Consider the following 16,137-nt stretch of genomic DNA (forward strand, 5'->3'; position numbering starts at 1 on the left):
CAAGCTGTGAGGCCTTGCAAGTCATGCCACCTCCTTATGGCTCAGAGTCCTCATCTGTCAAGTGGCAATCATGGATGATACCTCATAGGGTTAGCATGAGTCCAAATATGAGAACATGCAGAACAGCTTTAAAACAGTACCTGGAGTGCAGTAAGGACTCAGAAACATAGCTACTGTGTGTGACATTCAAGGCCATCCATACTCTGCCCTCTTCCAACCTCTGCATTTCTATCCTTTTCCTAGACCAGTGATTCTCAAAGTAATTTCCCCAGACCAGCAGCATCAGCATCCCGGAGAGAATGTATTAGAAATGCAGATTCTCAGGCTCCACTCGGTACCTACTGAATTACAAACTCAGGGGACAGGGTCTTGTACTTGTGTGTTCACAAGCCTGCCAGGTGATTCTCATGCATGCTCAGGTTTGAGAACCACTGCCCTCTAGGGGGGCTTTCTGCCAGGAAAGTCAAGTGTCACAAATTATTGGTCCTGTTTCTTTATCGGCCTGTAATAAAGGAAGATCTCCACAGCCTTTCATGGCCTGATGCTGAGCGCAGTTCATTCCCCACACCTTGCCTTTGGGCTTGGCCATGTAACTTGCTGTGGGTAGCGGGATTTTGCAGGTGTGATACCAACAGAAGCTTGACATTCTTTTCTGCAGTTGGGCTTGCCTTCCTGCATTTCTGCTATTACCATGAGAAGAACATACTTGGAGAACCACTACCCCTCTCCTGGGGCTCCAGGATGAGATACCCAAAGAAGATGGGAATCAGAACTGGAGCCTGAAGCCAAGTGCAGTCATGCCCAGCCCAGCCCAGACCAGACCAGTTCAACTCCAGCCAGCCTGCAGAGCTATGACTAAGGAAATTCAGTATTCTTGGTTGTAAGCCATCTAGAGTTTGAGGTTCTTTGTTATGCAACATGGTTGTGGCAGCAGCTGACAAATACACCAGGGGCCCTCACATGCCTTTGACTGGGCCTGATCATTCCTGCCTCTGTCTCTGTCTTCATTGGTTTCACCTAAAATAGCTACCACCGCCCCCGACTCCGTGCAGCCTCCTTCCTTCCAAATCCCACCTTAATCCCAGGACACAGCTTACACTCCACTCTACCTGCCCTCATAGCCCCCCAGAATATCTTCCTCTCAAGCCAGGCAGTTAGCTCATGGAAAAGCTCAAGTGGACTAATTTCACGAAGCAATTCATTTATGTTTTAACCTTTTTGGGGGCTCATTGCTAAACTGAGAAGCTCCTTTACTTAATACCATTACTGACTAATGACCTAGTGCAAAGGTTTGCTGTTTAACAGATCTCTTCCATGCTTCATTTCCTGCTGCTCACCTCTTTTACGATGCAAGTGGAGTTCATCCACATGTCTGGATTAGCACTCTCAACCACAGCCTCAGCCCCACAGCCACAGAGCACAGCGGAGCACACCTTTGGAGCCCACCCCTGCTGGAAATAGCTCTCTTTTGTAAACAGTTAACAAGCTCATTCATCCACAGTGCATGGCTGCATGGCCCTGTGTTCACCCCGGGGTGGCCCATCACATCCTGTGGTTTTGTGCCATTCCTCCCACACCCATCCCCCACCTCTGAGACCTTGAAGATGATGGACATTAATTTGACTTCTTGTCGTGATCCCTTCTGTCACCCACAGGGTGCCTACTCCCATCACACACATTCATGCCAGACCATAGGCCTAATTGGCAAGAGGTAAGCTTCCCTCTTTGCTTTGCTCTGTGTCTCCAGAGATGAGAAAAGAACATTCACAGAGAGGCAGGAAAGCAGCCCCATCAGCTTCCCCCCGAGGCTGGCCTCAGCCACAAACTGGCTACTGGTTGCTGGGACTGTGTGGGCAGGTGCCAAGAAACGCTCACAGCAGCAATGCTTCCACCCATGCAGCTCTGTGGCCGTCGTACGCCTCCCCAATGTCCATTCCCCACTTCTAACTGCCCGGCAGAACGCTGATTTTATCTAGTGGGGAGCAACGTGCATGAACAGACAATTGCCCTCCTCAGCCTCCAATGTGCATGGGGAGAAATACAATAAGCTAGCAGTAAAAGCCACTGGATGGGATCCTTTAAAGGGGTTGGTGCCTGTCTTAGTTTGGGTTTCCCAGATGCAGACCCTGAGACAAGGATTTGAGTATGAGTAGTTTATCTGGGAGGTGGGCTCAGGAATCTGTGGTAAGGAAGTGTGGAAGGAAGTCAACACAGGGCATTTTGCTAAGCAAGTTACCACTGTGGGCAATTGGGGCCCACCCCTACTGGGAGCCCCTGGGAGCGAGCATAGACCATGTATCACCTTTCTCCAAGGGTAAGGAAGCTGGGGTATTAATCCTCCAAACTCTGTTAAAGGCTGAGGGCTGATCCCAGGGTTGGCAACTCCCCTATGGATAGGCCACACCAGAGAAAATCTCCAGGTAGAGAATGTGAGCAAGAGCAGGAGCAGTGAGCCACACATTAAGAATAATGCAATTGACTTGCCTCAGTCCCTGACTCCATGGAGCTCCCATACCAGCTCTGAACTACCTCCTTCTGGAATGCTTTGACAGAATTGTGAACTCACAAAAGTATCTGACAGGTCTCAATCCATTTAGAAAGTTTCTTTTGCCAAGGTTAAGGACGTGCCCATGACGCAGCCTCAGGAGGTCCTGACAACACGTGCCCAAGGTAGTCTGGGTGCAGCTTGCTTTTATACATTTGAGGGAGACATAACACATCAATCAGTACATGCAAGATGTACATTGGTTCAAACTGGAAAGACAAGAGGTGGGTCACTTCGAGGTAATAGGTAGATTTAAAGATGTTCTGATTGGCAATTGGCTGAGTCATTATCAACAGAAAGGAGTGTCTGGGTAACAATGAAGGGTTGTGGAGACCAAGGTTTTATCATGCAGATGAAGCCTCCAGGTAGCAGGATTCAGAGAAAATAGATTGTAAATGTTTCTTATCAGACTTGAAGAGTCTGTTCTGTCAGTAATTCGGAAAGAGAGGAGGGTATAATGAGGCACGTGTGGCTTCCCATTCCCATCATGGCCAAGTTTTTGGAATGCTTTTGACAGAATTGTGAACTCACAAAAGTTCAGGTTAACTTTGGAATGCTCTTGGCTGAGTGGAGGGGTTCATTCAATTGGTTGGGGGGCCTTAGAATTTTATTTTTGGTTTTCAGAATGATGGAAATAACCCCCAAATTTGGAAAAGTCAGATTTCTGCTACTAGAAGCACTTCACATTTTATGAAGATGTTCTTTCATGCTGTGTCATCTCTTTCCAATTTTACAACAACCTGGTGAGTTATCATTATCCCCATTTAGAAGGTGAGGAGCCTGAGGTTCAGACAAGTAAAGAGAAGGGAGATCACAAGAGCCCATATCTGGAGCCCCTAATTCCATCTTTCTTATGGTAATTACTCAGACTCAGCTGAGGGGTTAAAAAAAATGGCTCCAGCAACTGAAATGCACATGGTATTTTTGTTTCCAAAGTGTTTCCACATATGATATCTCTTTGGAGATAACCCCATAGAGAAAAGATATTTTATTCCAATGTTAGATGAAGCAAATCTCAAAGAGATGAGTAGTGCATGGTAGAGCTGGGATTGAACCCAGGCCTTCTGGCTTCTTCCCTCACTAGCAGTTTAGAGACCAATTCCCTAGCTGTGGATTTACAGAAACTCTGTCTACCAGTGCTGTCCAAACCCCTGATTTCACTGGGCATGATGCTGAATGCATGTCAGAATCAATGGGAGAGCCTTAAAAACGTGAATATCCAGGCACCAACACAAACTGACTCAGAATCCCTTTTTAGATGGGGGGATGCCACTCCTCAAGGGGTTCCAAAACACAGTCAGGGTTGGGAAACATGGGTGGGTAGGAAGTCCTGGGCTCAGGGTCAGAATGCCCGAGTTCCACACCTTCCCCACTCCTGGTCTGACCTGGGTTGTTAATGAGGCTGAGCGGAGCTGGATTCTATGAACACGAACATGCCTGGAAAAGTTCAGTTGTGAGATAAGTGTTTGGTGTCGTTTTGATGGCCACCATCACAGCATCGTCCCCAAGTCCCAGGCACTCCTCCAGGCCTAACCCCATCCCTCTGTAAGCCCTTTTTGGTGTTTTCCTGGTATAGAATAAATGATATCCCCACTCCCATCTCCAAATAACCAAACATACGTAAAATTAATTGGACTGGTTCTCTTGTTATCTCTTACTGGAGGGGGAAAAAGCTTCATTTCAGAAGAGACGGAGACGGGATACGTGCTGTAATCTCTTTACTCTTGCTAATTACTTTTTATCTTTGGAGCTCTCTCCAGCCACAGCTTTTGGAGATTGAGAAGGGAATAGCGTGGAGAAATTAGTTACCTCTAAACAGATGCTCTGAAGCTTTTTGAATCCCAGTGGTGTCACCTTCTTGAGGACAGCAAGAGGGGCAGGATGTGGGGATAGTAATACGACTTGAGACGCTCTTAGAAGGTGCCGTGAAAAACATCTCCCCATGCACAAACCTACTGTGGGTTTTAAAACTCCACCATCAGGGATTCACTCCTTTGGGTCTTTCAGAGCTCCCAATTGAAGTGAAAATATTTCTGAAAGGGGTTATACCTTATAATTTGATCCCTTAAAACCTCATCAGATCATTTTCCAAGTTTACAGCTCTGTTGGTTTTGAAAAATGGAGACACAGGAGGCAGGCTGGGGAACAGGGACTAGAAGAGAGGTCCAAGAAGAAAAAGTGGGCAGGCTCCTAGTAATCATAAGTACTCTCAGGTAACCAGTACGCCACTGCTGACTATGAAGAATCCTTTTTCAAATACATGAGTTCATTCAGTCCTCACCACAATCCTATGAAATATGCAGAAAGGAATCTCTGTTCTCATTTTACAGATGAGAAAATAAAGATGGAGAGCAGTAAAGTGATTTTCCCATGGTCCCAGGACTAGTAAATGATGGAGTTGTGTAGATGTGCTACCTGCCTTCCTATCTTCTCTACATTACTGAGGGTGCATTGTGCCTAACTTGGAAAAAATAACCCTACATTTCCTAGATTCCTTTGCAGAAATGTGTGCCCAGTGAAATGCAAGGAGAAGTTATTGGATGGGGATTCTGAGAAACTCCCCACTTTGCTTTCTTGCCCTTCTTGTTTCCATCTTTCCTATTGCATAAAGGGAGATGGGATCATTGGTGCTCCAGCAACCATTTTGTACTATTAAGTGACCTTAAGGACAGAAATTGTGTGCTGAGGATGGTAGGACAGAAAGACAGAAGGATCTGGGCTCCTGATGACCATGCTACCCAGAAAACCAATCCTAAATTATCTTCCACTGGTCTTCTTTTACGTGAGATATTATAAAACCTTATGAGTTTAAATCATAGTAGTTGAGTTTTCTGTTCATCCTAATCACCACCCTGGACTTCTGACTCCAGAGTCATTTTTTTTGTGATGCCTCTAGCAACTCCATCACTTCACAGTGGCTTACCTGGTGACATGCAACCCAGAAATCTTCATCTTGCCCATTGATTACCTGGACGATCCCAGGTGGTAGAGTGGAACCAAGCTTCTCACTGGCACCCCGTTTCCCCAACTTTGCTGGAACTTAGAAGTATGAGACTGAGTCTCGACTAAAGCTGACAGAAAATCCCTGTGGACTTCCAGAAAGCTACTCCATACTTCCCAGAAAGAGAAATTACAGCTGGTGTCCCCAACCCATGTCTCCAGCCTTAATAAGGACTCTTTGGGGCCTTAACGAGAAGTGCCTCACAGCAGGTACATAGCACAGTGGAAAGGGCTGGATGTAGAAGACTACATTTCTTAGTCTTTGCTTTGGATAACTTTGTAAAATCTACTCAATCTGTTTGAGACTAGTTTTACTATCTATAAAATGGGTTTAACATTATTGTCTTTTGCATCCTCTCTTGTAGATGTCATGTTTCAACAGTGTGAAAAAAAAAAATTAGAAAATACAAAATCCAAGGCAGGTTGATTTTGATTTGGGTTCTGACCAAGGAGTTACCTTTCCTCCCTGTCCACCCCTATTTCCTCCTCTATACCATTCTCTTCCTCTGCCTGTCGGTACTCAACCCACCCTTCCAGAAGAGTCCAGACCCTCTGGGGAAACAGCTGAGTCAAAGAATCTTCTCTCACAGGTCCTGTCCCTGGCATGCCCCACTCCCTTTAGAGAACACCTGTCCCTAACAGCATCTCCCTTTAGGAACACCTGTTCCCACCAGCTTCTCCCCATGGCCCCAGATCCTGAGATGTTGATTTCACGAGTAAATTTTTCTCCAACCCACAGTAGAGATGGCTGTCTTTTCATGGGGTAGGGCAGAGCTCCACTGAGATGTGGAGTGGTAAGATCCTGATGAGGTGAAAACTTGCTGAATCTGCCCTCTTGTCCTTTCTCCAGATGGAAGACAGAGCAGCAGTAAAAGACGCAGCCCCCTGCCCCAGCCCTGCAAAACTCAGTAGGGTGGTCCGGTCTCCCAGGACAGGACGTGTGTCTAACAACCACGGAAGACATAGCATGGGAAAGGGAGCCTGCAGATAGGGTCGGACGGGGGCTGGGGTGGCTGTCATCTCCCCATCTTCAGGGTCTCTCTCCTCACAGCCCCTCACTTTTCTACACGAGGATGGGGGCAGCATAACGAGCAGCACAAGGCACAGCTGCATCCCGGCTGACTGCCTCAGGAGCACGCCTGCTCTTCCCCTGGCCCTCCTGGGGACCATTCCAACATCACGCTTGGTGACAGATGTTCTTGACAACTCTTAGAGACAAGTGTTTGTGAATGTCACTTGGGCTGATAATGACATGCAGGACATTTAACTTTCCATGTCACCCCAGGGATGAAGCCAAGCTGGGGTGGGCTGTTGCTGCCTCCAGGGTGGCAGGGGAGGCTGCCTTTCCGACCTCCCTCTCCCAAACTTTCCCTACCCCTCATTGACTCCTCTCCCCTTTGTTGCTGACACCATTAGTGCCAGCCCCTTCCTGACAGGGTGGGCCCTGGCATTGAGGGACATGACAATCAGCCCTCCCCAGTCACACAGGAAACAGGCCAGGCCCCGCTTGCAGACTGTCTGTCTCCAGTGTGTCACAGCGCCTGCCTGCAGGGCTCAGCTGCGTGTACTCAGGAAGGGCAAGCAGCTTGGGAGTGCAGCCAGGATCGTTAAATAATGAGGGAGCTTATTAGCTGAAAAAAGAGCAAGGCACTATTTTATATAGCCTAATTCAAATCTGGTCTGAGTTATCCATGATTTGGGGTGATCCGTGCCTTTGCTCCTCCTTCCTGGTATGTAGACTAGACCCTGATGTTTTCAGACATCGCTCACAGCTCAGGGGTTTCTATGAAACCTTGAGGTGGTTCACTGGTGACCTGTCAATGGCCTACGTCCAGGTCTAGTTGGGTTCTCTGGGCCTCTGCCAAGATTTTTGTCTCTGACCTCAGGCCCTGGAGCTTAAATGCCTGTGAGATATGGTACCCTAACCCCAGGAGGCGAGCTGACACAGTGTCCCCAACTAGTAAAAGCAGGTGAATTTAGCAACAGTGGAAGCCATATTATCTTGATCATGGGATTCTGAAAGTCTTGAGTAGATCCACACACTATGAGAGCTGGGATCATTTAAGTTAAATGTTTTCACTCCTGCCTGAAAGTCAGGCTGCCTGCTTAGTACCCCTGTAATGGAGTCAGCCAGGTTCTATTGAACCCTTTTGGTACGGGCAGCTCACTACTTTGTGGCAGCTTTTACTTTAATCTGCTGTTGGGCAGCTTTGAGCTTTGATTTCCAGTCTGTCCAGTTCACCAAATGTTGACTCAATAGCTATTTTGGACCAGGACTTACTAAGGGCTGAGGACATGAAGATGAGCATGCATGAATATCACATGCTAGCGAGGAAGATAGATACAAAGCCAAATCATTTCGGAGCCAGATGGAGAGCAATGAGAGACATGTGTAAGGCTGTTGCTGTTGGAATTTTGTTTTTGTAACGGGCCAATGCCTACTTCCATGCACGCATGTGTGTGTGTGTGTGTGTGTGTGTGTGTGTGTGTGTGTGTGTCTTTTCCTCTTTTCCACCCACAAATTCTTCGAATAAGTTAAAGGAGCCATGACTTCTTTTCTAAATCTTCTCATCTCCAAGGTGAACTTCTCCCATTTCACGTGAGCTTCCAGAACCTCATTCTCATCAGCCCTCCTCTGGATACACTGCAGCTTATAAACATGACTCCCAAGACTGTACCATCCAGAATTAAACATATTAAAGCTCTGCTCTGACCAGCTACAATGACTCAGCAGAACCATAACCTCTCATGATCTGACCACTATACTTCCATTAACGCAACTAAAAATGACAGGAGTCTCTCACCGGTTCCATCACATTGTGGCCATAACATCCTCAAGATCAACTACAACTCTGAGCCTAGGCACACAGAATTTCAGTCGAGCCAGATTTTCCTCACCTTGAACTTGTGCAATTGCAATTGATTCCTTGAACCAAAATGAAGATAGATGATTGATTGATTGATAGTTTTGTCAACATGCCAATTGGCCAAGCCTATTTTCTGTGTATTTATCAATCTCAATTAGAAAATACACTGGCAGTACAGAAATGGGACAGATGTTGAGGCAGAAACCAAAGGCTTTCTGGCATATTCGCATCAATTTATTAATCAATCTGGTTATCTGACCAGTTACAACTTCACTTCATCAGTTTACATTTCTCCATTTTGTCCCCAAGACAGCATGAGAGTTCACCAAATGTCCTGTACGATTGTGATGTGCTCTGTTTATGGTAGTGACTCACAGCCAGCAGAAACTCCTAGGACATTTTCCAAGTGTACCTGTCACTCCAGAGATGCTGGTCCAGCTGAGAATCACTATGCAAGTGGGGATATCTCTGAGAAGCACTGCCCTCATGAACGACAAGGGGGCAGATAAAAAGGTTGAGAACTACTGGTCCACAGCATCTCCTGAAGACATGGTTCAATGACTTGGCAAGATTTGCCCTTAGTGAACCCATGTTAGGTTAGCATTCTTTTCCAAGCGCTCACAGCTACCTATTGAGAAAGTCTTTCCAGAATTGTATAGGGACTCCATGTCTAGCCTAACACCCTAAGCATTAGAGAGTTGATTCCCTGAAAATCAGAATATTCACCCCTTTCCTGTCTCAGGCATCTCTCTGTCCATGCTATCTCAGAATCACCACCATGGGCTTGAGAACCTCATCTACTTGCTCCTTTAGTCCTTACTCACCTACATGTGACCCATCAGGGCCTGGTGACCAGAACTCATGGACGGCACTGTTATGCAGGCCTGTTGGGCTTTGGCATCCCTCTCCATAGTATTGGTCTTGTTAGGTTGAGGCTTTGGGCAAATATACAGGCTGCCTATATTCAGATTCCATCTCTGCTACTTACCCCCTGTTTAACACCTTGAGCAAGTTTCTTCTACGTAAAGTGAAATAATAGTTTTTAACCTCCTAAGGGTTTGTGAGAACTAAATGAGTTAGTGCATATAGAACCCTTAGAATAGTGACCAGCACAAATAATCCACCAATGCAGGTGTGTACTATTATTGCTGCTGTTGCTGCTGCTGCTTTTCTCCTTGCTGGGGAAGATGGAGGCAAGTTGCAAGTTGCAACTCTTTGCCTCTTATCTATTCTCATTGTAACTTCTTTCCCAACCAGCATTTTTTCTTCTTGGACATAAACATGGACTAAAAAGTCCTCTTTGGCTGCATTTAGGTTTCTCTGTACAGCATGTGCTCCTCTTCAATACTCATCTTCAGATGTAGACCTTTCCTCCCTTCTTTTGTATGCCTTCCGGTTAAAATGAGCAAGGCAGAGAGCCCTGTGCCCGCTGATGTCCACTCTTTCTAATGAGGACAATTTATTTTCTAAAAATCCAGATTCTGTATTAGAGTCTCCTATTTCTCTCAAGCCGTAATCCCTTTTAGGACAGTGGGCAGCATGACCACAGGGGTTGAGTCTGGGTGCTGAAGCCAGAGGCCGGAGTTCAAATCACAGCCCTGTCTCCTTCTGCTGTGTGTTCTTGAACGAATTTTATTTTTTAATTCTCTTGGTCTTTTATGCTTCTTCATATATCCAGAAGGATTAAATGAGATACCACCTGTAAAAGCTAAGCATCAAACACATAGTAGCCTGGCAGTAATGTTGGCCAGTGATTGCTATTACTATTATCTGGCTACAGACTTGCGCTTACTTTTTCCTCAAAAATTTTGGAAATTTGTCTTCTTTTTTTTTTTTTTTTTTTTTTTTTTTTTGAGACAGAGTCTCACTCTGTCACCCAGGCTGGAGTGCTGTGGCCGTGGCCGGATCTCAGCTCACTGCAAGCTCCGCCTCCCAGGTTCTCGCCATTCTCCTGCCTCAGCCTCCTGGGTAGCTGGGACTACAGGCGCCGCCACCTCGTCCAGCTAGTTTTTTGTAGTTTTTAGTAGAGACGGGGTTTCACCGTGTTAGCCAGGATGGTCTCGATCTCCTGACCTCGTGATCCGCCCGTCTCGGCCTCCCAAAGTGCTGGGATTACAGGCTTGAGCCACCGCACCCGGCCTGAAATTTGTCTTCTTAAAGAGAAGATTGAATTGCATATCTAACCTTCCTCTTCCACTTTCTTCCCCAGGATGGTGGATGTGATGCTAGTCTTATTTTATACTACTATTATTCTCACTGCTACTACTACTGCTAGTAGTACTATGAGTACTACCACTAATACTGATAATAATAATCTTTGAGTGTTTACTACTATATGCCCCCACTATTTGGAGGATTTCCATGCTGTATCTCCTCTTGTCTGTGTAACCAGCCCTGAGAAGTCACTATTGCTAGCTGCATTTTTTTATTCCAAGGTTTCTGATGCTTCCATTTAATTTGCATTATATTTAGAAAGTTAGTGTCTCCAGGTTCTCAATCACCAAATAAAAGCAATTTGAGTTCCCACCTTGAGTGATTACAGGAGCCTACCCCAAGCCTTCCCCTCCTCCTCCCAGGGTATCTTTGAGACCCCCGGTGAGCTGCGCCATTTTGGCAATGCTGGCATGTTGCCTTGTGGAAGCCAACATCTTCTTTCCCCCTCACAAACTGCGTTTCCCTGTGCAAACCGCAGAGCTGGTAGCTTTTTGCCTTTACATTTTTTTTTTTTTTTTTGTCAAAGTCATGACCATACAATAAATTCACAAGTAAAGAAATATATTTATTTTCAAAAGGTCAACCTCACAAGTTAGCAAAGAAATGCAAATTAAAGCAAGTGCCATTTTTCACCTCTCAAATTGGCAAAGATGAAAGTAATTATATATTCAATATTGGCAAAAGTGTGATCAAAATGAGTGCTTCCACTGGTGAAAGGGTAAATATTTATATGTAATGTATAAAGATTATAATTTACCCATAAACCAGTAATTCAACTCCTAGAAAAATATGCTAAAGAAATCACTGAATTTGCACAAATATATTTATGTGCAAAAATATCTCTCACTGTATTACTTTTAATAATGAAAAATGAGAAACCACCTGAATGTCCAATAATAGAAGGTTAGTTAAATAAATTATAATACAGCCAAATAAAAAATATTTTAATACCATGGGAACTAAGCAAGCTGTAATGTTGAGTGGGAAGAATTAAGATACAGAATATACACTAGATTGATTATAAATACCATTTGAATGAACTCAGACACCTTCCAAATTTCTCTTACTAACTTTGGATGGTGGGATTATAGGTAATTTTTATTTCCTTCTTCATCAATTTTCCCTACTTTCCAAATTTTCAATAAAGACTATGACTTTTATAATGAGAAAAATACATATATGCATATTTAAGTTTGACTATATGCCCCTATCTATATATTCCTATATATGTTCATATATGCATGTGGGTAAGTTCCAATACTGCTTTCTCTCCATCCTGAGACGCAACACTGCTGTCCAGACAAGACCAGTAGCTGCCAGGTAACGGGAGTTCCCCAGCTCCACTACGGTTTCCATGACACACCCAGCCTCAATCACATTGACTCTATTCTTCCCCATGTACTCTTCTCCCACAAAGCTTCCCATCCAGAGACTCATCAACTCAGACAGTCAGAGCTGGAGGAGACCTCCAGGATGGATCAAGTATTCTTGATCTCTCTTGCACCATGGGCCCTTTGGCTGTCTGATGAAACTCATGGGATCCCATCTCCAAATAATCATTTTACATGCATAAAATAAAACACACAGAATTTCAAAGGAGACCATACATTCCTTGAGCGATAAGGTTCTAGGCCATGTCCTTCATGTTTCATATAAGGGAACTCATCTGTGGTCAGCATTTCGGCCCCTGGCTTCTGTCTCTCTGTGACCTTCTTCCCTCTGAATGACTTGTGTGATTCTATTGCAGCTTTCCACACTTAACCTCCTTTTCTACCAGACCTAGGAAAGACCCCTTGATTTTCAAAGAACTTTCCAAGGTCAATATCATTGTCTGCACTTCTAGATGAAGAGACTAAGGTCCAGGAGGTTCAGCACAGGAGAGAGGGCTGACGCTACCTGTAAGACCCAGGGGGCTCACGTGATGTGGTCTGACTCAATCAGCGCTCAATTGGGAATGCGAAGCTCTTCTCCCTCTAGGGCTCTAAGTCCGTTCTAGGGCTGCTTAGAGGACCCAGCAGAAGTCTCCCAGAGGAAAGAGACTGCCTGATGGTGAAGCCAACCCAGAGAAAAATAGAACTTCAGGGAGGTAAGAAACTGAGAATACAGGTTTGTGGGGACCTTTGATCCAGCTGAACCTGAAGCAGGTTCCTGACTTATTAATGACATGAGTCAACACACTCCCGCTCCCTTTCTCTCTCTTTTTTTTTAAAGCCAGTTTGATTCAGTTACCAAAACTGAATAAGTGCATTTAGTGAGTGTCCAAACTAAGTCAGGTATTAATTACCCCTATTTTACAGATGAGAAAACTGAGGTAGGCCAGGAGAATGAAATGACCAGCAAGTGGAAAAGCCATCATTTGAATCCCACTCTTTCTGACCTCAGAGCCTTAACCATGACTGTATATGAGTCCAGGTGAAGGTCAAATGCATTCCTCCTTGGGGGAGTCAAAACTTTCAGTCAAGAGGTCTATTCATTGTCCTTGTATATCCTCCATCTGGGCTCAGAACAGAATATTGAGAAGCTCATAGCCACATGACCACTGACCATAGCCACCCAGCCAGGAGGTGTGGTCTTTCTCTACACATATCTCTCAGGCTAACCATGTGGGTTTCTTTTCTTCTTAGCCTTGCAGTTGATGTTCTTTCTATTTCCTCTTACCTGCACAAATGGCACAGTTTACCCCAGAATCCCCACAGACACCTTTGGGGAAGAGGGGTATGGATGGGAGAAGCCCCAAAGCCTCCCCATGCCCTCCTTCTTCCCCAGCCAGACACCCTCCCTGCCTTTGCCACAGCCGCTCGCTCACCTGTAAATCAGTACCTCATCGTCAGAGCAGTTGTACTGCAGCTGGTACATCTTCACCCGGGGTGCTGACTTGCTGACAGACCACTTGACCAGAGCTGAGGTGGTAGTCACTTCAGACACAAGCACAGCCCGTTCTGGGGGGCTTTTGGGAGGCTCTCCGCCCCCACTGCCTCCACCTCCCCGGCTGGTCTTGCTGGAACCAGTGATGTCTGAGAGGCGGGACTTGGGGGGTGCAGTGCGGCTGGTGCTGTTGCTGAGGTGTGGCAGCTGGACGATGGAGACCTCCACCGTGGCTGTGGCCTCTCCGGCGGCATTGGCAGCAATGCAGGTGAAGGCACCACTGTCCTGAGATGTGGTGATGAAGATGTCCAGGGTGCCATTGTCATAGACAGCGGTCCTTGAGGAGTTCCCTACCAGGCGGTCATCGGGGGCTACCCAGTGGATAAGGGGGCTGGGGTCCCCGATGGCTTTGCACTTGAGTGTGGCTGCCTGGCCCTCCAGAACCAGCAGCTTGTGTGTGTGCTGGGTGATGAGAGGCGGCTCGCACACAAACTCCTCCTCACGCACATGCCAGAAGTAGCGACCCTTGAGGCCCCCCGGGGAGCCACAGGTTTCCAGGTCGTCATCTCGCTCGAGCCTCCGCAGCCAGAGAAGCTCACAATTGCAGTGAAGTGGGTTACCCCCAAAACTAAAGGACAAGGGTGGGGCAAAGGGAGTGGCTGTCAAAGCCGAAGCCTGGGAGCGGGCAAAGATGGGATCAGGGGGCAGCTTCTGCAGCCGGTTGGAGGTGAGATCCAGGCGGGCCAATTTCTGCAGGTCTGCAAAGGTGCCCTCAGCAATGTGGTCCAGCAGGTTGTGGTCCAGGCTCAGCTGGTGGAGGTTGACCATGCGCCGCACGGAGTCCCACGGCAGGCCATGGAGGTTGTTGTAGGAGAGGTCCAGGTCCTCCAGTGTCAGCAGGAAGTCCTCAAAAGCCTCATCTGCAATGCCGCCCAGCTGGTTGTTGTTCACAATAAGGTGTTGCAGGTTGACCAGGCCCCGGAGGGTGTCCTCCCCAAGGCTTGGCAGCCGATTGCTATCGAGATGCAGGGAGCGGAGGCTCTCGAGGTCCAGAAAGGAAAAGGGCTGGATGTGGCTGATGGTGTTCCTGGACAGGGTCAGGTCCACCAGCCCCGTCATGTTGGCAAAGTCCTGGCGGCTGATGTGGATGATGAAGTTGCCGCCCAGACGCAGCTCCACTGTCCGCCGGTCAATATCAGGGGGTACAAAGAGCAGCCCCTTGGAGGGGCACAGGGTACCCAGTGACTCAGACAGGTTCTGGCAGACACAGTACTTGGGGCAGGCGTCGACCACAGCAAACGCCATGCCAAACGCCAGCAGGCCACCAAGCAGGGTCTCCATGGTCTGGTCACTCAGGCCACGGTGCCTGGAAAGGAGAAACACAAGATCAGGGTCAGGAGGCAAATTCCTAATGCACTCACCCAGAGCTTCCTCCCTCACATTAACTCTCACTGCTTAGGGAGTGACAGAGAATGGCATGTGCTCAGGCAAGACCTAATCTCTTCCACGAATCCCTCTAATGCAGTTTCACTGTTTCTCTTTTCCTTAGCTTCTATCACCTTCTAACACACTATTTAGTTTACTTATTTATGATGTTTACTTATTGTTTCCTGTATCAGTCCTATACGGTCAGCTCTAAAGAGGGCAGGTACTTTTGCCTGTTTTACTAACTGCTATATCCCAATTACCTAGCTCAATGCCTGGAACACAGTAGCTGCTCAATAACTATCTGTTGAATGGATGGATGGATGGATGGATGGATGGATGGATGGATGGATGGGATACCATACCATTGGCTTATCCAATAATTGAGTTTGAAAGGATGTTATGGCTGTATTTTGAGACATAATTTTACCTTCTTAATTGGTTTAGGCTTAGCATAAAATTAAATTGAACCAGCATTCCTTAAGAATGATGTTGTAGATAAGAAGAGAGTTGGTGCTGAGAGACTCCGGGGTCAGTGGGGAACTGTTTCACTAAGGAGAATCCACATAGTTCATGAATCTTTGAGAATGTGGGAAGTGAAGAAGGAGGTATGATGGGAGGCAAAGGAGTGAATTCTGAACCCTTTGTAAGCAATTAGCCTCTGTCTGGACCCTCACATACATCAGCTCTTTTGGACTCTAGGAAGTCCCTTCAGAAGGAAGGGATTATCTATACACAGATGAGGATTGCTCATGGCCTCAGAGCCTCCTTTGGATATTTACTCACAAGTTACCTTCTCCCAGAGGCCTTCCCAGATGCCCTTCCATGATCATCCCCGCCCCGCCCCACTGCATAGCCCTCTGCTCTGCTCTGTATTTTCTTCTTGAAACTTCTCTATCAACCTACTCTATGTTTTACCTATTTGTGTTCTTTATAGTTTGTTCTTTTGCTCTAGCAGTAAAGCCCCAAGAAGAAGGGACCTCTTTTTATTCACCACTGCATGCCTAAATCCTAAAGTGCTGCCTGGCACATAGTAGGTACTTTTACAAGAATGACTATGTAAGAAAGAAAGGAACAGAAATCTGACTCAGGTCTTTGTGCCTCCAAATCTCAACAGTTTCATCACTATCCTATGTTGTACTAAATGTGGCCTTATTGATGTAGTGCTTCTTGGGGCTTTACTGCTAGAGCAAAAGAACAAATGATAACCAGTCGAGGTGG

The 16,137-nt window shown here is 46.4% G+C and overlaps 1 protein-coding gene across 1 annotated transcript in view; it reads right to left on the minus strand.

The window, feature by feature from the left end:
• LRFN2 (leucine rich repeat and fibronectin type III domain containing 2) overlaps positions 1 to 14,832 on the minus strand; it is a 42,133-nt gene extending 27,301 nt beyond the window's left edge. Inside the window, exon 1 of the mRNA XM_030929137.1 lies at positions 13,433 to 14,832. Coding sequence (XP_030784997.1) covers positions 13,433 to 14,832 — 1,400 coding nt within the window. The remainder of the gene's footprint in view (positions 1 to 13,432) is intronic.
• Positions 14,833 to 16,137: the final 1,305 nt, after the last annotated feature.

Source organism: Rhinopithecus roxellana, chromosome 4, assembly GCF_007565055.1.
Source record: "Rhinopithecus roxellana isolate Shanxi Qingling chromosome 4, ASM756505v1, whole genome shotgun sequence".
Lineage (NCBI taxonomy): Eukaryota > Metazoa > Chordata > Mammalia > Primates > Cercopithecidae > Rhinopithecus > Rhinopithecus roxellana.